The sequence below is a fragment of the Ammospiza caudacuta genome, chromosome 5 (genome assembly GCF_027887145.1).
Source record: "Ammospiza caudacuta isolate bAmmCau1 chromosome 5, bAmmCau1.pri, whole genome shotgun sequence".
Taxonomy (NCBI): Eukaryota; Metazoa; Chordata; class Aves; order Passeriformes; family Passerellidae; genus Ammospiza; species Ammospiza caudacuta.
In genome coordinates this window covers 39,375,656-39,400,144 of record NC_080597.1, presented here as the reverse complement: position 1 = coordinate 39,400,144, position 24,489 = coordinate 39,375,656, and the positions used below count along the sequence as shown (strand labels likewise).

General features: G+C 42.1%; 1 protein-coding gene across 4 annotated transcripts in view; it reads right to left on the bottom strand.

Moving 5' to 3' along the window:
- The window catches only part of PPP1R12A (protein phosphatase 1 regulatory subunit 12A), a 113,034-nt gene extending 89,151 nt beyond the window's left edge, over positions 1-23,883 (bottom strand). For all 4 annotated transcript variants that reach the window (XM_058804530.1, XM_058804528.1, XM_058804529.1 and 1 more), the window contains exon 1: positions 23,581-23,883. In XM_058804530.1, coding sequence (XP_058660513.1) covers positions 23,581-23,817 — 237 coding nt within the window. In that variant the 5' untranslated portion in view covers positions 23,818-23,883. The remainder of the gene's footprint in view (positions 1-23,580) is intronic.
- Between the last annotated feature and the right edge of the window lie 606 nt (positions 23,884-24,489).

The following is a 24,489-nucleotide window of genomic DNA, read 5'->3' as shown; positions in this document are numbered from 1 at the left end:
GCCTACTTGTGCCTAAGTAGGCATTTAGTCTATAATAACAACAGCATGTGGTTCACAATATCTACCCCTATCTAAAGTAAATGCATTCTTAGTTCAGAAATATGTGCCATTATACCAAGCTACTTCAGACAACTTCAGAGTAGCTACCAGTATACTTTTGCTCTGCAGGGTATCAATTTGCTAAAAGCACATTTTACAAGATCTTAGACTCAAAAAGCCACATATATGAGCTCTCCTTAGAAGAAATGTTTGAGGGCAGAGACTGCCTCTGTGGGATGCCTCAGCTGGGATGCTGAGGTTTTGTTTGAAAGGACTGTATTGATACACTTCTAAATTCAAATTCACTCCTTTTCAGTCCTGCACTCAATATAAAGCACTGAGTAAAACTGAAGCAATAAATACAGCATTAACTCTCCTGGCTTTAGGAATGGCACAGAAAATGCCTACTACTACTGCTCTGCTGAGGACTTACTCATTAGATTGAATTAGGTTAGGCAACAGACAACACAACTACAGCATGCTGCAGACATATGAGTGTCACAAGCACTCCTCTGTAACACGCTAGGGAGCAAGAGGGAGAAGGAAATGACAGGGTGAGTTTTTGCCTTTCCATGTCAGTCTTGGCTATAGTTTGCTTTCTTCCCATGGAAATCACTAATGTCTGAGACAGAACAAGTTGCTAAAAGGGTCACCTAATTTGCAATTAAACATCTTAAGCTGCAGTGCACAAGATGTGGGGCTCTACACAAACAGGAGTTGATGCTGCACAGTCGCTCTGGGCTCTCTTATCCAGTCACTAGCAGTCATTACCTAAAAATTTTAGAATCGGTTCATATCTTCCCATTTCCCCATTCCACTCCTGCTGCCCAGGAATAGTGAGAAGAGGTGGTAACTGATTATCAACAAAATTCAGCCACCAGTCATCACAACCATTTAGGAAAAGAATGGAAATTCAGGTCAGGGAAAATCAGAAGTTTTAATATGTGATTTTGAAGTTTTAAGCCTAGTAAGATCACAAAGGTAAAGCATTCTTTGAAAACCTACAAACAGCTGACCTTGAACACATGTTGGGGCAATGCTCACCCTCATTTTAGTCACAAAATTGCATCTCAAGTGCAGAGGACAGTTGTGAAAGAAGATATGTGGCAGAATGCAAAACTCACTTTTTGAATTCAAACTGAAGAAGTTCAGATCCAGACTACCTGAATCCAAATAAAGTCACTTTCTAGTCAAGAAACTTCCAGTAACTTTACAGCTGTTCTTTGTATCTTCGTACATCATTTTATTAATATACTCATCAATAAAATATGTATATATTTGCATTAAAATCAACCTACATATCTAGTTTCAGAAGAAAAAGGTTTAAGATTGTTATGAGAATCTATTCCCACAGCCTTAATGAAAACAACAGGACACCCACACATTTATGAATGGATAAGGTCATTAACCAAGCTGAATAAAACTGAGCTGAGCTGTCCCACATGAAGATGGCAAGCAAAAACAATGGTGACACAAAATACACTTACACCATCTTGCTGCTCTAGGGTTTGCATCTAACCACACTATTCCAAAAGCAGAGCATATAATTATCTAACAGACCAGAAAAAGTACTTTGATAAGTACTGCTGTAAAACAGGTTTAGGTATTACCATAGATAGTTCCTTTTACTAAGTAACTCATTTAGCTAAAACAGATGCAAACCCTGTGCTTGGATAAGAGTTGTTTATTTTTACAGAGAAGGGAAAATCTAGGAGGATGAGTTACAGTTATAGCTATAGTTCTGGAGAACCCAGAAGACAGCATTTTCAACTTCAGCACTAAAAAAGGATGCTCCAAGTATACCAAGGGCTGTAGAGTTTGGCCACAAATCTGCAAGTCTTACAGATAATTCTGCTGAAGTTGTGATATCTACAGAAGCTTAAGTGTTTCCAGGAGTAGAAGCAAGATCCAATTCTTGAGTCTGTTTCTCACTACTTCTATAGTAGAGCTGTATAAAGACTTATAAAGAAATTAATTATTGTTTCTTACACAAGCATTGAAAATTGAGGTTTTCAGATTAAGGTGTCAGGCACTGATTCATAATGTTCTTAAAAGTGATCAACAACAGTTGGCAAAAAAGTTCTCAAGTGTAATGTGACTTGATGTTATCACAAACAACAAAAAAGGGGCCCATGGTGGTAATTTTCCTTATGCTTTAAACTGCTGTGTTCAGGTGTCTGTGGAGTCTAACGAGATCAGAAAACTGTTGGACTGAAATGTGGCCAGTGCCTATAAAGGCACACCAAAGCCCTTGCTCCAGAACTTTCCCATTCTTATTTGGGAAGCTAATGCTATCTAGGGAAGAAGTCTACAGCAGGCTCATGTCTTAAGCCATCTGCATACTGGGGACAGCATTCATGCAAGAGCCAGCAGCAAAGACTGGATGTGGGAAGGTAAATAAAGGAAAACTCAGAACTATCACCTTGAAAAAGAAGTGATTCTGTGTTTAATTTTCACTTCCCCCTGAGAAACCTGACAACAAAGCCAGTTTCCTGTAATTTGGAGCTAATTTGGAGGTCATAAAATCAGGAGTTAATTCCTGCCATGTTATTTATACACTTATTCAGAAAGCACTGAGGTAACAAAAGAAGTATCTCTAAAATAAATGTCTACCCAATTGCAACGTGCATTACAACACAAGTCCCAAGTACTACTTCGGTAGGTACCTACACATGTCTAACTACAGGCCTAGCAAGAACATCACACTGCAGAATATGGCTATGCAGTTTAGAAAGAATATTCTATTCACTAGTTCTAGCCTGGGCAAATGTATAGCCGGAAGAGCTTGAATTACACAAGAATCCAAGGAAAGAAGGACCTTTCTGTTGATTTGATTAATATCATTCTTTATGTGAGACATCTCTGAGCTAGCCTCATTCAACTATGAAGTAATGACTCCCTAATTACAGCAATCTTCTCTATTAAAGCTTAATATTCAAAATTACCCTGTACTTAAGGTCTTGAACTGAAGATATGAGGTCTAAATGAAGGTTAAATGTGGAACTGCAATGCATTATTTGTCTTGCTCATAAGGAAATGGCTTATTTCTTTCATTTGCAAATGGATCTACATCTCAGAACTCTGGCATGCACACCAGTACCAGAGAAGCTGAACAGCTGATGGCCCTTGTGTCACCAGCAACCTCCTCATGACTCTCAAGAAGCCAACAGCTATTGGCAGAATTCAAGCAAACTGATACCACCCTTATTCTTCAGGTGTCATGTATAAGTGAGCAGCCTGAGTTTCCTCAGTTAAACAGTACCTTAATCTCAGATGACTCTACCGTGTTGTCTCATGGTTCTTGAGCTAAGCTAGCAGCATACTAGCACACCAAAGTATGAAATCTATTTGGCAAAACCAGGAAATTTTACTAAAAGTGGCACATGAACACTATGGCTGAAGAACTCGTGTAACTGGAAAACCAGAAGTACAGGATGATCCCAAACGTCGTTTATGAAGTGCTTAAACTTAGCTTCTGTTTTAAGAATTACTGTTTGCCTTTTAGCTAATTTCTGTTCTCAACTTGGACTGAGTCATTTTTTCCATTACTGCAAGCAAGCTACTTTGTTTTTGTTGGATGCTTTAAGTCTAAGCGTGTTCAGAACATCACAACTACAGAACTATAGTTAAAGCAAGATAAAATTTGCTGAAATTAACAATTCAAATGAGCTTGAAGCAAGAGTTACAGCACATTTATTTTAAAAAAATCTTTCAACTACTTTAATATCAGTATACAAAATTTAACCCATTCCTGCTTTGCCCTCAAGTACATAGCAACAGTTTTATCACCTCTTGGATTGATTTTAGAGACCCAACCTTTAGATCTTTTTACCAGTAGAGATCTAAACTTATACCGTCTCATATGCAAGAAGGTAACCAATTGTGCAGTTTTAAATTATTACTTTAGGATCTCTGCTTTCTATAAATGAAAACTTAATAAAAATCAGAGACTGTTGAAAGATCCTCTCTGTCATGTTAGAAATAAGGTGTCTGAACAGCAAGACAGCATTTCTTTTATTTAATAGCTATTACATTACATGTGTGAAGACACTATTACAAAAAAAAAATACAATTTGCAAGATCAGATATTTTCACATGACAGCATTCCTGTTTCCAAAAAATGCCAAAATGTTTACAGGTTGAAGTAAATTTTTCAGTTTCCTTAGGGTAACTTATGTCTACCCAACTAAATAAGGTAAGTTTGAAAAAAAACCCAAAACACCACAAAGCAAACACCAAACAGCCCAGGAAATGTCAAGAATCCCCCCAGTTCTACTATAGGGCCCCTCAATTACTGATTGATCAGTTACAGATACAAATACAGTACAATCTATGTTTGACAGAATGGTATAGTAAGTTAAAATTTTTCTTCAAAAAGAATCAAATATTAAAATGCAAGCAAGCATATTTTGTGTATTTGATGGTGCTCTTCCTCCCCAAACTTCACACACATCTTCCACTCTGATGCACTGCAGAGCAGGAAAGATGTCTTCAGAGGCCCACGCACGGCCCAGCACGAGTGAAGCCACTGCTTCATGAGGAACTTCTGCTGTGTCTCTGTGTCAGGCCCATCATGAGAGAAAAGCCATGGAATACAGCAGTTGCCACATAAATTCTCATATTTCTGTAGCAACTAATAGCTCTAATCAGACCAGGATCTCGAGAAAGATCTACATCCACATCTGTGGAGTAATTCAGGTTTTCTGCAGAAGATTTCTGCTTCAGTAGCCAAAAAGCTACTGGAGTGTAGAAAAAGCCAGCAGTGTCTCCAAAAAGGGGAAAAAAATCCCAAAACAAGAAAACCAGACAGACAAGCACTAGTTAGGACACTAACAAAAGTCCTGATCTCCCCAGACTATACTCCTGAAGAACTATATTGGGCATCTATGTTTCTGTACCCAATTAAAAGAATCATTATTCAAAGCAGACAATCTAAATCATACTTTCATTTAAACAAACAAACAAAGCCACACCCCAAAATACCTTCTGTTGAAACTTATTTCTCATCAAGCCAGTACACTCTGGCACCTCTCAGTCACCCCTTCACATGTCATTAAAAAAAAAAAAAGGTCAAAAGACAACATAAGGCAAACTCTAGGAATGTAAGATAACCCATGTATTAAATAAACATTTGCTTGCTTACACAGCACTAAAGTTAACAACTGCATAACAACAAACATTTCTGCTTTGTGGAACAAAGAACATCCTGCAATTAAAAGAACTTGTTACTCTCTTTTTGCAACAAACCTTTTCTGCTTGGTATGCTGCAACAATTTCTCTATTCCACTCATTTCTCTGCTTCCTATGCCATGCTTTTCAGGAATTAAGACCACACTTCTGTCCAGACTAACTTTGCAGTAGGTGGAAAGATTACAACACATGCCTACCTACTTGCCAAAAAAAGTAAGCTCTGAGATCCAGGAATAGATTGAGCAAAGACATCCCTGTTCAGCAGACTCAAGCCTGTATGCTTGCATTTAGACTGGAGAGAAACTCCTTGCTTGGACTGACTAAACCAGGAAAGACCACACTACATGCTATCAAACAGCATTCTGAAAACTGCTGGCTAAATGCACATAGGAAAAAGATGTGTAAAGCAAAAATAATTTTACTCCTTCTGGTAACCTTAGGAACAGAAAAAAAGTAAGGCATGAGAATACAGCAAGAAGCAGAAGATAGGATGCTTTACTGTAGTTATCTACTGAACAATCTCTAGTTATGTACCTGATTTTAACGGCCAAGGATTTGAGGAAGTCAGAATTCCTTAGACCATAAAAATCAAAACCTCATAACTCAGATTAAAGAGTCTTTAAAGTAGAAGAAAATCCCTCATTTTTATTTCACCTAAAAGTAAGCAGACAAAGGCTAAGCAAATGTCCCCCAGATACTTCAGTGGCAGAAGTATCTAGCCCTTCCACCAGACACTCAACAACCAGCATCTAAAGATACTTTATATACTTTAAATACAGCCCACCTCATAACAGAAAGCAGTACCGTGCCCACTGCATCTACCACTTGAGAGCTAAATCAGAAAGGCTGTAAAACTGCAACAGCAGTTTTTTGTCTTCAAGGACCAGCAGAAGTTTTTTGGTTGTGTTTTTCTTTCTCTTTTACATCATTTTTAACAAACCACCGCTCTATTTTGTCTTTCACCTTCTTAATGATCACTCAAAATGCACTTACCACAAAAAAAAATTCTTACTGTGATCTGGCTATTGGAAAGATTCTTATGATTTTGCACCTTTCAATGCATTAGTTGGGTTTTTTGCACCCTTAGGGCATAACCACAAAAGCCTTTCTTCTTTAAAGACAAAGCTTCAGTACGGCTACCAGGAACACAGATTAAGGAGGCTGCATAATTTTTCTTCCAGTTTATGTAGGACCCTTGGGAACATGTTAACAGAACTGTTTGTGGTTTGCCTGCATATATTAAATGCCAGCTTTGCTTCTGCCTACAAGTCAGATTTTTTGTCAAAAACTAAATCTGAAGTAGTGCTAGTTGCAAGCCTCCACAAAAACCTAAAATATGCAGCAAGCTTTCACACAGGCTAAAAATTTCTACAACAGTTAAATTATGGTTTTATAGGTTTAAATAAGTAGCCCCCTGGGAACAGCACAGAACACTAGCAATTATTACAATTTCACCCAGTTTTTGTCTTCAATTTCCAAAGCTAAACTAAGGATGAAACAGTAGATCTTTCATCCAGGCAATACATTTTATTCTGAGCCACAGATTCATGGAAATGTCCTTATAACCATATAATTTATCATTTCTACATTCAGTAGGCTTTATATAGCTAAGCAATTCCACACCAACCTCTACAACTGCAGGTGATCAGCAGCACTGCTGCATGAAAATGTACATATTTGTCAACCTAGCCTGGTTTCCAGCCATTCAATCAGTAAAAGCTGATTCAGTGCAAATAATCACTAACTCCCTAAAACAGCAGTCATGGAAGTAAAGGTTGGGGAATAGCAAGAGTTTGTTGTTTTAGGAGAGGAAGTGAGGGAAAGTAAGTATTATAAAGAAAAGACTTATGTGAAAAAAGAAACAAAAAACTTTGTCTATTAAGCAGTGCCTTCATACAAATACTCCCCAACTTCCTGGGAAAAGACTGAAAGCAAGTGGCAAATGCAAGGCTCAACTGTCATCTGGTTTTTGAATAGAAGACCAAAGTTATGAGTTTGCTTCAGTATTTGTCTACTGGAATTCACAGCTGCTTGGCTCCAATTTCCATCTGCAAAATGGATAATTTCCATTTTAGGAGACCAGCTTGCAGGAGGTCAGAGCAATCTGGCTATACTTGATTACACATCACAGTTGGTTACAAGCTGAAGGAGCTGCCTGTGCCAGTACATGCACAAAATAAAATCTAAGTTCATCAAAGCAAGTTTACTAGAACTTCATCAACTGAGGCAAAAGTTGCCCTGAGCCTTACTCCTGAGATTCAACTGCTGGTGGAGAATTTAATATCTACTAGCAGTTTTAGCTCAAATGCTGGATGAAATTACAAACTAAATAAGCCCATATCACAGTGATGGAGAGCCAGGATTTCGGCTTCATGCATTCAAAGATTTCTCTATCTCCTAATTCAGCGGCACGAACAACTCATACATTTACCAATTAGCAAACGCACAACATCCATTCTTCTCCTTCCCCAGAGTCCTTTGCAGGAAATCAGGGGAAAAAAAGGATCAGTGATTTATGGTGCTTAGTGGAAGTACAAGTAGTTACAACTACTGGCAAAATATAGGAAAGGATTATGGCAATACAGAAAATTCAGAATTATTTAATTGTATGTGACACTTACACTGAAATCACAGGTCAAACCCAACACTAAGACTAAAGTAGACACTTGAAAGTTAAAGCTTGTCAATTTGAACAATCTTCGAAAAGAAAAGAAAAAAGTTACTGACATTGGCTTCAATTCCCAAGCTCAAAAAGAATGCTGTAAAAGTTCATTGCATCAAGGATTCAGAGATTTAAAGCCAAAATTGTAGCTTGTTGTTTTATGGCTGAAGAGCAGTGTCAATCAGCTAAGCAACTGTAGTAACTCTAAAAACAGTATGAAGACATGGTGATATTGCAGACTAATTGCATCACTTCTATACATCTGAAGGTTCTAGAGCACACCTGTCTATTCAATCCTGAACACAGGGGACACCAAAACAATCAACAGAAACTATGTGACATGAAGACACCTCTTAATAGCTGCAAAGAAAAGCCACTCAATGTTAAGAATTATTAACCATAAAATATAAATTACACTTGAAATGGCAGGGGAGAAAAGTATATAGAGTTAGACAGCAGCCATCACAGCAGCCTGGTTTAAAAACAGGCTACCACTCCTTGGGGTAGAAATGAAAACCTGTTTAAGTGAAACAGATACAAAAGTCTGAGATCTCAATACTTCTAAAGCTAAGTAGACAAACAAAGCCCTTATGAGGCTGCTCTAATCTAGAACCTTTTGATACTTGCCCATAAATAACAGCTATTCCTGTAGCAAAAATGCAACTTTTTCTGACCACAGCTGCTTGTAACTAGCATCTCCAGCAAGAGGTTTCCAGGAAGCTTTCCTCAATACTGCAAGTCCTACAGCCTTTACTATAACCAGTTCAATTGGATCTTTTGCACTATTTTGATGAGATGCAGCACTTCCTCTTGATTCTTGCTTTTCTGGACATTACCTGAGACAGAGACAAAGGGGTACACTTGAAGGCAAGTCAAAAGTCTCACATTAAACAAGCCTCAGAGTACACATTCAAATCCAACACAGCAAAGCAGCCACACCACTGACTCAACTGTAAAATTCACCCCTTGCTGGCTAGAGGGAAGAGTCTCTTATCATGACAGACCAGTCCACTCAGCCAGTACATTACAGCCCTGCTGTATTTTTCAGTTTAGACACTGTGCCCAGTGTAATTTGCAAATTAAAAGCTACCTTCATTCCCTCCATCCCCCTTGCAGAGATCGGGGCAGACACATTACCTTTCCCTAGTTATTCCAGAAGACCCCATCACTCTGCTACACCATCTCCCACAGCACACTCCTGGAAAAGCTGGCAGCCCATGGCTTGGACAGGGCACCCTTTACTGGGGTCAGAGCTGGCTGGATGGCTGGGCCCAGCGAGTGGTGGTGAATGGTGCTGCACCCAGCTGCTGGATGGTGCCTGGTGGCATCCCCCATGAGCAGCTTTGGGCACAGCCCTGTTTGGTATCTTTACTGATGAGAATTGAGTCTGCCATTAGGAAATTCACAGACAACACCAAGCTGGGGGTGTGTGTTGATCTGCTGGAGGGTAGGAGGGCTCTGCAGAAGCCCCAGACAGGCTGGATCCATGGAATGAATCCAATGATTCGAGGTTCAGCAAGACCAAGTGCCGTGTCCTGTACTTTGGCCACAACAATCCCAGGTGGCACTGCAGGCTGGGGACAGGGTGGCTGGACAGCGCCCAGGCAGGAGGGGAGCTGGGGGTGCTGATTAACAGCAGCTGAGCAGCAGCCAGCAGCGTGCCCAGGTGGCCACAGCACCCTGGCCTGTGTCAGGAACAGTGTGGCCAGCAGGACCAGGGCAGTGACTGTCCCTGGTACTCTGCATGGTGAGGCTGCACCTCGAGTGCCGTGCCCAGGGCTGGACTCCTCATTTCAGGAGGGATGTTGAGATGCTGGAGCGAGTCCAGAGAAGGGCAGTGAGGCTGGTGAAGGGTGAGGAACACCAGCCCAGGGAGGAGCAGCTGCAGGAGCTGGGGATGTTCAGCCTGGAGAAAAGGCTCAGGGGAGACCCAGCCACTCTCTGCATCCCCTGAAAGGAGGCTGTGGCCAGGTGGGGGTCGGTCTCTTCTCCCAGACAGGAGCTACAGGACAAGAGCACACAGACTCAAGCTGCACCAGCTGAGGTTCAGGTTGGACATTAAGAAGAAATTGCTCACAGAAAGGGTCACTGGGCATTGGAATGGGCTGCCCAGGGAGGTGGTGGAGTCACAGTCTCTGGAGGTGTTTAAGAAACAACTGGATGTGGCACTTTGTGCCATGGTCTAGCTGACAAGGTGGCTTAAGGTCATAGGTTGGACTGGACCTCAAAGGTCTTTTCCAACCAAGTTGATTCCAACCTAGTTGTGATCATATATTAGGAAGAACTTCACTCCTCATTCTCTGCTAAACTGGCAACACTATTGCTTTTGTATGCATACAGTGTTTTGGGCAAGGAGAGAATCATATTTATCCTCAAAGAAATTGACAAATTCCTGCAATATTGACTACAATGACTAATAACTTCTTTCCAAGCATTTGTTATCATAGAGTCAGGTTCCACCAATGTCCCGTCTCGGCTGTTCTAATGGCCTGGTAAGGCTCTGGATGGCCTTGAGGCAGCCCGCGCTCCAAAGGACGAAAGGAGTCCTCAGGTTTTTCAATTCTTCAGTGTTGTTTATTAATTCTTATCTACAATATTTTCTCCCGGCCCGACAGAGATCCACACAGCAAGCCAGTCATGAGCACACTCTGACTCCCTCGGGGCGGCCGCTTATTTTTATACCAAAAACTACGTGTAAGATATTTACCTTTTCTCCCCAATACCTTTCACCCTTATTGACAAGTGCACATTCAGTAAGAACCGATCTCAAAGCGCCACCATCACCACCGAAGATGGATGACAAGAAGAAGAAGGACAGGACACGCCCTAACTCCTCCATCTTGTCTCCTAGAACCTCCCTGTACCAAGATTCCAAAACCTGTGTTTTCACTCTATAATTAACCTATTCCTTCACCATTTATCCCCATGTGATCCTCCCATCCTCATACAGGTGTTGCGTCCTGTGCAGGATCAAAGTCCAGCCACCAAACACTTCTGGCAACGTTCCAGGACTTCCGAGCCCCCCCAAGGGTTGTCTCGGTGACTCTGCACATCAGGAATGATGTGCTGAGTTCCCACACACCAATTGATAAAATTCAAACCACTGCACTGTCTAGAACTTGAAGTCCTACATGCAGAAAGCAAGAAGACTGCAGAACCCCCCACCACCTCACTGTGCTTAAACTGGATGTACTATCTGCATCTCAACCTAAGACTTTAAGAAAGATTCTCATATGCCACTTCTAAAGCCAGAGCATTACTAAAACTGGACTTCACCCTGACACACCTACAGGTTGGGCAGAGAGATGACTGAGAGCAGCTCTGTGGAAATGGAACTGGGGCGATGTTTGATGAAAAACTCAGAATGAGTTGTCAGCACGAGATCACAGCCCAGAAGGCAAACCATACCCTGTGTCAAAAGGAGTGTGGTCAGCAGGTCAAGGGAGGAGATTCTCCCCCTCTCCTCTGCTCTTGTGAGACCCCACCTAGAGTGGCGTGTACAGTTTTGATGCTCTCAAGGTAAGGGCATGGAAGTGTTGGAGCAAGCCCAGAGGAGAACCACAGAGTTGGTAAGAGGTCTGGAGCACGTCCCTGGCAGACCAGGCTGCAAGAATCAGGGCTGTTAAGCCCAGAGAAGGAAAGGCTGCATGGAGGCCCTACAGCAACCTGCCAGTACCTGAAGTGGGCTTACTGGGAAGCTGGAAAAGGACTTTGTGTCAGGAACTGTAGTGCTAGAAATAGGAGTAATGGTACAAATAGAAAGATGGGCAATTTAGACTAGATGTTTAAAGAAATTTTTTTACTGTGAGTGCAGTGAGACACCGGAACAGGCTACCCAGGGAGGTTGTGGATGACCCAGCCCTGACTGTGTTCAAAGCCAGTTCTAGTAAGGCTTTGACCAACCTGATCTAGCAGGAGGTGTCACTGCCCATGGCACGGGTTTGGCTGGGATTAGATAATCTTTAAGGTCCTTTCCAACCCTTAATACTCTATGATTATACGAAAAATAATTGGGATTAAGGAGATAAATACCTTAACAGAGTCATAATATTCTCAGTCAATCAAGAGTCATCAGAAGTGCCAGAAGCATTTCACAATCTACACTCTGAGGCTGACAAAAGCCAAAGTATATGGAAACCCTTGATTTACATATTTGGCTTTACAGGAACAATTCCATGTATTCTGCAATTAAGCAAAGTTAAAACATTCCAGAGAGAGAAATTTATAGTGCACTCATTGGTCTGGGTGTTTGTAGAGTCATCTTAGGTAACCTCACAAGGAGGAGAAAAAGCAGACATGTACACATCATGTGTCTCAATAGATGCTGATAGTACTAAAGGAACCAACCATCATCAGCCTTTCTTGGAGAAAGAAATCAAAGCAGAGCCCAGACTGGATTTCTGTAAACACCAGCACCTTGTTAAGGTCTCTACAGAGCAAGACCTGAATTTGGACACTGCTTTTATAAATCTAGAAGCACCAATAACCAACCAATGCTTCTTATTTAATAAAAGCCACAAGGCAGATGGATTTGATTGTCAAAAATCCAGGTTCTGTAACATGAGTAGACCAAGGAGACAGGAGGACATAAAAAGAGAAAGAGGGGCAATTTACCTGGATTTAAAAAATTCCTATCTCCATCACTGTTCTATCTTAGGATCAGAAGATTGTTTTTTACCCTGAGTTTCCCAATGCCCATTTTGATCTAGGTCACAGAACTTCTTCAAAAGAGAAACTTATGCAATTGTGTGGAGTAATATGGGTCTCACGAATCACAGCTACAAAAAGATAAGTACAGAAGTGCATTGATAAACAGTTAGTGATGTCACTCCTAGTTAAGTGACACTCCTCAGCTTTACAGCCTACTATGAGTTCATCAGCAGAACAGCTGAAGCCATTTTTGTTTTAAAAAGTGAGGATTCTGACTTAAGTTTAAAACCTAAGTAATATTTGCAGCTAAGCTGCAATGAAGCAGTCCAATCAGTTGACTTAGGCTGTCAATTGTTTAAATTCTGCATAAGCACCCTTCAAGTAATAACAGAATTCAAAGAATGTTATCAGCATTATCAGCAGAGAAAAATGACAAGGCAAAATGAACAGGAGAAAAAAGCACCACAAAAATTCTCCCATATTTAAGTCATTTAACTTGGCAATATAAAATAAAATTAGATAATTACAGAGAAAAAAATCAAAAGGGCCCAAACTCTTACAAGAAATGAAAGAACAACATCTTTCAAATGTTGTCATGAGAGCTTGTCCTGAAAAGACAAAGTACTGGTTAAAATATGTGCAGGTAAGAAACTATTGAGATACAAAGCCCTTGGAGGATCTCCCAAAAGGGAGAAATTACATATCAGCTCTTAAAGCAAACACTGCAGTCATATCTCTGTTTAGTTGATGATAAATGATGTCACTGAAGAGGATATGGCTCTGATGCCAAGGTTTCTTAACAGAAAGTTACTTTTAAGTCCTATTTAGTCTTTTATTTGAATCTCCAGTTTGCCTGCCTTCAGCTTTCAGTGGTGCTTTTATTTATATATTGTGTTTTGGAAAAAAAAAAAATCCACAACACACACAAGATGCCGTAACAAAAATCTTAAAAACAAACTTGAAGGAAAAGTATTTTTAATAGGACTACTATAATGCAAGCTTCTCTATGCCAGAGCTTTCTTGGTTTTATGTTTTCATCCAGCATATGCACCTAACACAGCAGGTGTCTTAGCCTAAAAAAGGATGCCAAACCATAACTGCAGCAACAGCTTTTGAAGCCTGACATCTTAAAAATCACAAGTAGGCTTTCCTAGCTCTTGCAAAGTCTTTGTAATTCAAACTGAAGCTGTTATCTTCCCTTGGAAACTGCTCCATACACATCCAGAAAAACTCTTGTTTCCCTGTTCCTCATGCCATAGAACCTACTAACAATTAGGCTCCAGAAAGTTACAGCGATTCTCACAAAATTAGGCTTCTTGCAGAAAAAATTCTAATAGTGCTCATCTCCAGCAGTCACATCTTAACAGCTACTTGAGCTTAAAAATGCTATTTAATATAATACAATTGACATGATTTTACTATTACAGAGTACAGCAACCTCCTCAATTGCTGAGAAAACAACTGAGAAAGAGCTCTCCCACTCCCAGATCCCACATGAGTAAGCAATAAAACGCTTTATAATATATAATTCACATCAAGATGTTCCCCATTTTCCTTAAAACTGGTAGCTTTTGAATCACCAGTGCTGTATTTACCTAGAGCTATAGATAAGACTGGTTTCTACAGTAACTTCGTGAGCTTTCTTAGGAGTCACATTTGACAGATCCGGCCGCAGTCCACCTTCAATACTGAATAAGTCTATTAGAAGTGCTAAGCACAAGAGACACCAGACCTGTTAAGTTACTCCTCTGCAGGGATGCAGGAAAGCTGTTTCTCTTCCCGAGTGCACAAACACCTGATAAGCACTGTGACATACAGCATTAGCATTCACTATCGCTATTAAACACGTACACACACAGGCCCAGAGAGCCAAGCAAGCAGGTGCTAGCAGGCCAGGCTGTCTGCAAGGAAGCAGACAACGAGTGACCAAAAGCCACGTCCAGGGAGGTTCATGAACAAAAAGCCACTGACAGTGCCAGTGCTAGCACAACTCGCCCCCTCTGCTCTGTTACACTCAGAAACCAAGAAACTGACATTACACAAAAATTCTTCTTTCAGAGGTAAGCACTAAACTTATTTTCTACTGAGGAGATCAAGTGCAGGCTCCTCAAAAACACAGGACTTAATTCAATTTGCTACAATAGCTGAATAAAAGGTGGTGGGAAATTGTGAAGTTTGGCAAGCTTTCTGGAGACATTGTTTTATATGAGTGGATAAAAATGAGATTATTACTTATGAGGAGTGCACATTTGGCCTGCAGACACAACGTTTGCACCTCAATTTTCAGTCTTCATTTTGGATAAAACCTAAGGTAATTCATTTTGCCCAAAGTTTCAGAAGGTTCAAGCACCATGTTTAAAAACATCTCCAAGAAAGAGACTAGAAAAACAAGTAAAAGAGCATTGACTTTTCATAAAAATACAAATAAAAATAAAAAAATAACTTAATGCTGCAACAACAATAAGCAGGGTTACTTACATTTTCTAGAATACAGGACAAGTAGCTATAATTCACATTGATTGAGGAAATAACACAAGTAGTTTCAGATTGTTTCATCTCTGGGGTGGGGAGATACAATTTTAGAAAATAATTTTATCAAAATAAATCTATTCACTTAAGCTTACTTATTCAAGCATAATTGCATCTATTTGCAAACACACTGTAAGCAACAACACTTTTGTTAAAACTTGGGACAACATGCTTTGCAGCCTTAAAATAACAACTTTTCCACTTCAGTAAGAAAAGTGTAGGTTTTCAGTCAAGAGCACTAAAGCAAATTTTAGGACATTTGTAAACTGAAAGTTTCAAAGCCTGAGATGGTATTCCAGTTTCCAAAGGGGCCCACAAGGATCCCAGCTTTGGCAGAGGAATGCAGCTCCTCAGTGCAAGCTTCATCCAAGTGAACTGCTCCAGAAGGCAGCACTGACCACACACATACAGGGTACGTGCCTGTCAGATTGTTCACCTTGGTTACCAGATGAAGATATTATTTTGCCCAATATAAATACTTGCTTCAAGTGTGAATTTTAAGAAAAACTAGTAAGGTAAGTTCATCCTATAAGATTGGAGATTTGTTAGAATTACTAACAAACAGGTTTCCTGTTAACGTTCACCTCAGTCCTTCAGTGAAAGAACAAAAAAAAGAAAACCCTATCAGATCCACAACACAAAGCTAACACTTGCAAGTAATTCTCTGATGTACAAGAAACCTCAAATACTCAAGAAGTGATCAATATAGATGATTCCCATTACTCTTCTTGCTTCACAATCAGGGCAGTAAAACAAATTCCAAAACTAAATAATCACCCCAGAACTAAAACTTGTCTAATAATCACCACTGGCTGGCTATCTGATCACACCAAAGCAAGGTGTCAGTCCCAACTCAAGGCCCTGAACTACAATCATAACATGAGAAAATCAATCAAAGCATATTTCAGACTGAACTAAAAATAATTAAAAAAAAAAATCAGTGAGAGACATGGCCCTTTTGAATGTTTTAGGGCTACAACCATTTCTAACAATAGCTTACAGATAATTTAGTATCAGAATCAATGGTCATGTGCCAGTTATAGACCAAATTTAAGCATTCAGAAACTACAGTAGTATAGGAACTATTTATTTGCGATCTTGAAGATAAACCTAGGCCCAAATGTGTAGGCCCAAAATGCGGCTACATTTGATTCTCAGAGGGTTCACCCTCTTCTTAAAGCCAACTCCACCCTTCTCTCTGTTTAACAGACCTTTAGAAGCCATTAGCCTGACAAATATATTGTTAATGGGGTAAGTGCTAACACCACTCAGGCATAAATGGGAAACAGTCTCGTTCAAGGACTTCATCATATTGCTCTAATTTTGGTTTTGTTAATGAGCCAGCAAAGATTCGGTTTCCAGGATAAGCACAGTGGCTGATTCAGTGCTCAATAACTGAAACAAGACCTGGGTACCAGGTCTTGACAAAACAATACATTGGAAAAAAAAATTTCAACAATGCTTCCCCCCACCAAGTACTGCGATCATCTTTTGCCTTTTTGTATCCTGTCTCACAGACTTGAAGTGACTGGAAACAGCTGAGGAATGCTGCTACTCTTACGCCGTACGTCGTGCTTTCCATGGACTGTCATTTCAGGAATGCATATAGGAAAGTAAAGGAGCTCGGAATGTCTCCACCCAGGCAGCAGCATCAGAGGCTGACCAGCTTAGGGACGGCTCCCCTGCCTTACAGCTGCATTCCAGTTTGCATTTTACACTTGTCAAGATCAATGAAGAAAAATATACTCTTGGGCATTGACAAAGCACTTGTTAGGCAAATGCCCTCACATGCTACATATCTCACCTGGTATGATCTATATTTACACTACTATACAGCAGTATTTAATATAATTTACAGATTCTTGGCTTCAAGAATCCCAGAAAGGTGATGTACTCATGCCACAGTTTCAAAACTACCTCCACACTGCGTTCAGAGCATATTAATTGATCTAAGTCTAACCCATCTGGACGTATCCTTGGATAAAATACCAGTATGTGCTAGGACAGGCCATGTTCCTCAATTCCACATGCTGTTGATTGCAGCCTCAGGAAACACAATTACACTGACAGAGAACCAATTTGCTGGGCTCTCAGTTTTTGAGAGGATTGCACTAAGTGTCTTACTAGCCTAAGTAATAACTTTGAGAAAGGGAGCAACTGAGAGCGTGAGCAAAGGGATAAACAAGTAAAGAACTGCACAAGAGCCTGTCAAACCATCTGTTCCAACTACAACACAGCACATATTGTTAAGCCTGGAATACAGATCCCTCCAGAGGGGTAAATCTACTAGTGATTTATACTGACTGCTTCTGTCTCCTAGCCTCAGATATAGCTAACAACTGAAATTCAATAATTTAGTAAAACAGCATTCTTGCTACTACAATGTCAAAATCATAAAGGCCTTAAATCAAGTGTGTTCATATCCATTTTATTCATACATATAAAAGCACACCTCATCTACTTTTACAAGGTGCTTTTTGATGACCTATCATGAGAAAGTGTTCTAATAATACCAAAAATATATTAGAACACACAGAAAACCACAGACAAAGCTGTACTGTAAAAGCAGCATTAATGCTACAGTGAAATTCATATTTAGAGACCAAATTGTCCCTGAATATTAGCTTCAGTAAATACTAAACTCCTACCTGAAGAATTCATCCTTACATTGGAATGCAGAACTCTTCCTCCATGACTAGCAAGTTTAAGCAACCTGTCAGTTACACTAACATGAAAACTAGCTTTAAATACTTTGAGTAATTTCTATATGCTAGAATTCACTTGGGTTATTCTGTTTGTGCACAAGAAATATCCATAGCAATGAAAATACATAGAAATCCCAGGTTCATATTTGACAGAAACAATAAACCTAAAAAGGTAAAGAGATTGTTACTCATTTCTTTCATAAAACACCAAGGAGAATACAATTTTTTGAATACAGTATTTAAATATCCACTATTACACTCACAGTATGTTATGGAAAATCACACCTTTTTTCCTCTCTTCTTGCCTCCCTTTCAAAGAGTAAAAAAAAAAAATTAAAATCTTGGATGACAACATCAGTAGGAAGTTAACAAGTACTTACTGTACCATCTGAACCTAGCTACTGTAACTACAGAAAGATCTGTGGCCCACACAAGAACCAATCACAAAAGAGAATTTAAACAAATATGCCTCTGTAGTCTGATCACTGAGTGAAGTCAACATTACATTTATTTCTGGACTCATTTTCTCTGTTTATCTTAAAACATAGATTAAAAAAAAAAGCCACTATAAAAGAGTAATAAAACAAGCTGAACAAATTACCCCAAAATTCTCAGCGGTAGACCATCCACCATGAGAGCATTAGGAGGTTTGGTGATTAGCAGCTTGGTTCCTATCCAAACAGTGAGACTTGAACATCAGTTTTGCAACTGAGCACCAACCTTTCAGTACGAAATGAAGTCCTCCTACTCAACAGTTTTGAAAAGTTAACAAGTTTACCATATACACCAGTATTTTCATTCTCTGAAACAGTAATGGCAGAAGTCATAGCCAGGAGGTTACTAGGACAGCTTTGAGCTATTTCCATACCTCCCTTACCCTTGGATTTTGGGTGCTGCTGCTATGATGCAAACACTCTAGATATTTAGGACTGGCAACCTGGTCTTTGCTCTTAGAGCTTGATGTGCTGCAGCCCCAGCTCAAACACATGACCTGGGCTACCACTCATCACAAGGAACACAGGGCAGCCCTAACACCCTCTATCAAATTCTAAGGCAAAGGGACCAGTGCTGGGAGATTTTATGTTCCTTTTGCATCACTGGCTGCAGTTTGAAAGGGTGTTGTAACAAGAACACAGCTGGTGCCAAAGGTATCCACACTTGTTACCATGTCAGGTACTGAGAATATGCCACCCAAAGGCCTGACAGAATTTTTCACATAAACGGTTGCAAAAACCTCTGCAAAGGAAGGTACTTCTTATCTAGGAAATAAATCTCATAGAACCCACGGGCAATGACAGCAATAACTGTCCTTACTCAGAAAGGGTAAGCAAACATTCTGTGAAACACACAATCTTAATTAGTATTCAGGGATAAACACAGCATAGTCCTACAACAGTGGCAGCAAATCAAAATTTCTATTTATTACCACATACTGCTCTATCTGCAAACTAGTATGTAACTATAATGTTGGTAAAACAGTCTCACCTTCACATTCAAATGAGCACCTAAAGAATTGCAAAAAGCCACAATTTGAAACAGAGAGATAGCCTTTGAGGAACTTTGTTTGATTAAAGTGTAGTTGTCACAGACAAAAAAAAGACAACATGAATCCTTCAACAGGAGCTGGGCCCTTCACCAACAACATCCCCTGGGGTTACACAATGATCCCCAGGCACAAAGAGCCAGGACAATTCCCCTTATCTTACCTCAAAAGCAGCGCCCTCCCCAGAACAGGTAAGAGCAGCACAGCAGGACATGCTCTTTCCATGCTGTGTGGTGGAATTGGGCTACAGCACTCACCTTCCTCACCCAGAGAGAACGAGGCCAAAAACAAGGTTGCCATCCCCTAGTCTGAGCAGCGTCAGAGAAAAAGGGCAGCCAAAAAGCAGGCTGCACAAACTGTGACACCTAACCACAGCCTAATCTCAGCCAGTGCTGAGGTGTGTGCAGGTACTGCACACTGCACATCTGATATTCCCAGGGGAGCAACGTGCACAGGAAATGCAGCCTTCCAGGAAACCGGCCACATCGTGCTCCCTCCCCACTGCATGCAGCCTTTCTGTAGTGCTGTCCAGAAAGGGTGGGCTTCACTCTCCTGTACAAAGCTCTATGGAACTTCTAGACAAACTACTTTCAGCCATTTAAGCAATAAATTCCAGTCAGAGCTAGTGAACTAAATTCTCTTCCATGAAAGCCAAGGAAAGCAGAAGAGAGTCCAAACTCTGAGGAATGACAGGTGTTAAGCTTTCGGGACGAGAGAACTGAATCCCACTCTGAAAAAGTATGTCTGCCTAAGACGAGATCAGGTTTTATTAAAAAGATTATATAGCCTCTTCTCAAGATTATTTTGGAATATGTCACTTCTATCCCCCCACTCTGGAGACACAAATAATTTGCAAGGTCACAGCTCACCTTTGAGCTTCGTTCTTTTCTCAAGTTCCCCTTACATTCCATTGTTAAGGCAGATTAAAAAGCTGCACTTCAAATTAGAGTTCATTCTGCATAACAGCTGTCTGAGACTGCAACATTCAAAACTCCCACCTCCACTGGAGTAATGGCATTGACATCTGATTGTAAATTTAAAGTTCTCATCTAGAAGTTTTCTGGTCTTACAGATACACACACACAATATGTATATAATGCATATCATGCAGCACAACACAGTATCCTGCTGCAATATCCTACACTGCACATATATCTCAGATAGGAAAACAGTACATAACACTTTTGTCCTTTGTGCTGAAGGCCTAACCTGAGGACTTGTGTAGAAAAAGTTCTTAAAACAAGCTTTGAACTCAAAATTCCATAGAGGAATAATAACCACAACCTAATGACAGTTTTTCCTCTTCTGTAAGATACCAAAGAATTTAATTCATCTGTCCTCAGATATGATGCACCCAAGTTCACTCACTCGTGCACGTGCAGATATAAAACAAAATCTGCTCACTGGCACTGTCAAGGGCTGCAGCAAGTACCTATATATATCCTCCCTGCTTTCCTCCCCTCAGCTACCAGGTCAAGTAATTGTTTTCCTTCCCGTACGCATGAACAGAAACAATTCTACAGGCAGCTCTCTGATGGGGATGGCACTCTACCCCACTCAGAGAAAAAGCTTAGCTAATGGCCTCAGCAACAAAGCTTGATCCTCCATTAGAGACCAGATCTGAAGTTCACCAGAATTTCAGAATTGATGGTACTTCCCCTCAGCATTTCCAACTACCTGTGCTGCGAAAAATAAAAGCTGAAGTCTCTCCCTATAACTGCCATATGTAGCAGAAAAAAAGGCTAAATATTACATTAAATATTTAATTCTATTGCTATTTCAGACATAAGCATTTGGTCAGTAACTGAAAAAACTGATGGAGGACAAAAAAGATACAACCCAAAAACCTACAGTAATTTTACCTTGGCTGAGATAAATTTATTTCTCTGAAGAGCAGTGTCTTCTACATGGGATCTGACAGACAACACAGAACAAACCCCAACAAACCAAAGAAGCACACAGCAACAGCACTCCATGGCAATCTCAAACACAATAATATGGACTTGAACACAACTACCATCAGTCAGTCAAAAGTGTCAGGAAGAACGACAAGTTTTTGAAGAGCTTCCTTTGAGAACAGATACAGCTTTTTCATGCTGCAGCCAAAATTGATGAAATTAATTCATGCTACAGACTGCATCATGTGTGATTTGCACCTTTTATATGGCATATTAGAAGAAAATATGAGTTTGTGTTAATAATGAAGTGAAACCCTTCAGAGTCGTCACAGGCATGGATCTGCTTTATGGCTTTTTTAATAGCAACAGGTAACCTCCACTTACTGTACCGCCTCAAGAGGATTATAACTTCCCAACTGATCTTATTTACTTCCAGTATCATAAAATCAGAAAAGGTCATTTGGTATCACTAAAGGAGGGGAGGGGGAAGGAGGAGTGTGAGCAAGAATTTTAGCAGATGTAAATCTTTACCTCTGTTCTTTTAGACTTTGCCCTTCCAAACTGAAAGCTGTCTACAATGTACAAAAAGGGGGAGAATATGCTCAGAATTACCCTGATGAGAGCTTTCTGGTGTACAGTATCAGAGACATTTTGAAAATGCCTTCTGGACATCAGAAGGCAAGAACGCCACCTCTCATTCTAACAATAGAGTTCAACTAAGCGTCATCCTCCCCTACCAATGGCTGGAGCGCAGCACTTGCAGAGCCAAGGATCTAACCAGTTAAGGTATGGCTCCTCACACCGAGCTCCCTGGCAGCGTGACCCGACCATAACTTCATTAGAGGGGGATGAATACAGAAAAGCTTGCAGCGAAGTGACAGGCTAGCCTGCAGTCAGGTAACCGTGCTGCAGTAACACGCTGACAAGCTCAACCACAACACACACTCATTCTTCCAGCTCGGTTCACAACTGAAAGTAAACCAACACCCTATACAGGGGAGCAAGTGACAACTCAGACACAGCAAACAGAGCTAAGAGTCATAAAATTTTATACCCCATGCTCAAAAGGGGATTCTATCCAGCTCTGCAAGGCAGTTTATGAATTTCTAAAGCCTCACATCCTTAAAAAACCTATACAGGATGAAGAAAACAAATTCACCACCTCATTTTTTTAATGTAAGAAACCACCTCACATAACCATTTTGGGAAGATTTCTACTTGATTAACCTACAACACAAAACCATTAAGATATTTTTTTAAACTACTGAACAACTTCTAAACTTAAGAACAAGAAGTTAGCCTGTCAGAGATATTTTTTTGTTTTCCAGATATTCAGTGAATCCAATATTGTGTGGAAGCTTTTGGCCTTCTAGAGAAAAAACCATTCAGGCAAACCCGCATTATCTCCGGATTGCCACAGCCTTTCCTTATTTGGCTAACGTTTTGAGATTCCAATCAGACTGCTATGAAGTTCAACATGCACAAAGCATCCATTTTGAGGAAACTTCACAGCCAGTTTCCCGTCCATTCCCCCCCCGGCCCAAGTGAAAGTTACCTCCCTCGGCACCAACTCCCGTCCCACATACCCACACCAGAACAAAGCAATATGGATTGGGTTTTTCACTACTTTACAACGCACGAAAAAAAAAATAAGATCCCCGCTCCCCTTGAAGTTAAGCTTTCATACTGCGGCGGGAGCCATCGGTAACGAAAACAAGCAGCCCCTTCCTGATACGCGTTTCTATATACTGAAGAAAACACTGGTTTCCCCTAGAAACCGGAGAGAAATAGATGATCCCTCTCTCAACACGGCCGCCCGCACACAGGAGCGGGCTTTAATCGGCTAAACTACTGCGGAACCGGGAATCCGAGGGAAGCACGGAACTACTACCGGGATCCCGGGCAAGGGGCAGCGGCTGAAGCGCCCCCCGAGGGCGGCCCGCTCTCCTCACCTGCGGTCACCCTCCCACGCCGGGGGCACCTGCCTCCGGCCCCCCCAGCCCACACGGGGCAGGGCCCGCTCCCCCCAGCCCTCCGAGGGAAGCGCTGCCAAAAGGGGAAAGCGAAAGAGGGTCAGCGGCACCTCCTTCCCGCCGCAGGAGAGGCCCATCCGCCCCTTCCGACGCCCTGCCCGCGGGGAGGGGGTGCAGCCGCCCGCCCCGGGACTCGGCCCGCGGCCCCCGGCCGGTCCCAGGCTGACCCTGCCGCCACCTCCCCGCCCCGACACCCCCCAGCGGAGGGAGCGCAGCCGCCTCCGGCCCCTTCCTCCTCCACCTCCTCCTCTGGGGGGGGCACTCGGGCGGCCTCGTCCCCCCCCCTCCGCCCCAGTCCGGCTAGGGGTCCCTCGATCGGCCCAGCACCGACCTGGTGGAGAGCGGTGAGCCCGTCCACATTGGCGTAGTTGATGTCGGCGCCCCGCTCCAGCAATCGCAGCACCTCCTCGGTGTCTCCGCTGGAACAGGCGGCCAAGAAGACGGCACCGTCGTCGAACTTCACCTTGGTCTTCTTGCGCTTGACTACGGGCGGCTCCAGGTCGGTCTCGGAGCCGATCCAACGCTTCAGCTGCTCGTTCCGCTTCTGCTTGGCGTCCGCCATCTTCATACCCCGCTCGCGCCGGCCCCCTCAGCCACGGCCGCGCCGAGCGTACACTTTATACCGCCACTATCCCACAGCGCACCGCGGCCGCGCGCGCTCACCGCCCAGGGAGGGCGCGGGGCGGGCGGGGAGCGGAGAGGCGGGGCGGTGGCGGCTCATTAGCATAATCCCGCGAGATTGCCGGGGGGCGGGCAGCAGGGCGGGGCCGGGCCGGGCCGGGCCGGGCGGGCCGGGGAGTGGGAGTTGGGAGGGGGGAATGGGAGTTGTGAGGGGAGAGTGGGAGTTGGGATTTGAGAGGGGGCGTTGTGAGGGGGGAATGGGAGTTGGGAGGGGGCAGTGGGGGTGGGAGTGCAGCCCCGCCTCCTGTCCCCTTCGCCGAACGCGCTGCCCGTTCCCACCTGCGACTTCTGTCACCTGCGGCGAGGTCGGTGTTTCCGCCTGCGGTCGCCAACATGCAGCCACTTGACTGGAAAAGAGGAAATAAATGGAGCAACCTGCTTGAGGGTCCTTTGTTTTGGGAGGTTAGACAGGACCACCTCAGACCAGCTTGATGTACGAAGTCACCAACTACCATTTGCTTCTACACTTCAGGAGGCCCCAGGGAAGCTGGAGAGGGACTCCTTGTCAGGAACTGTAGTGATTGAACAAGGAGTAATGGGTACAAATTACACTAGATAT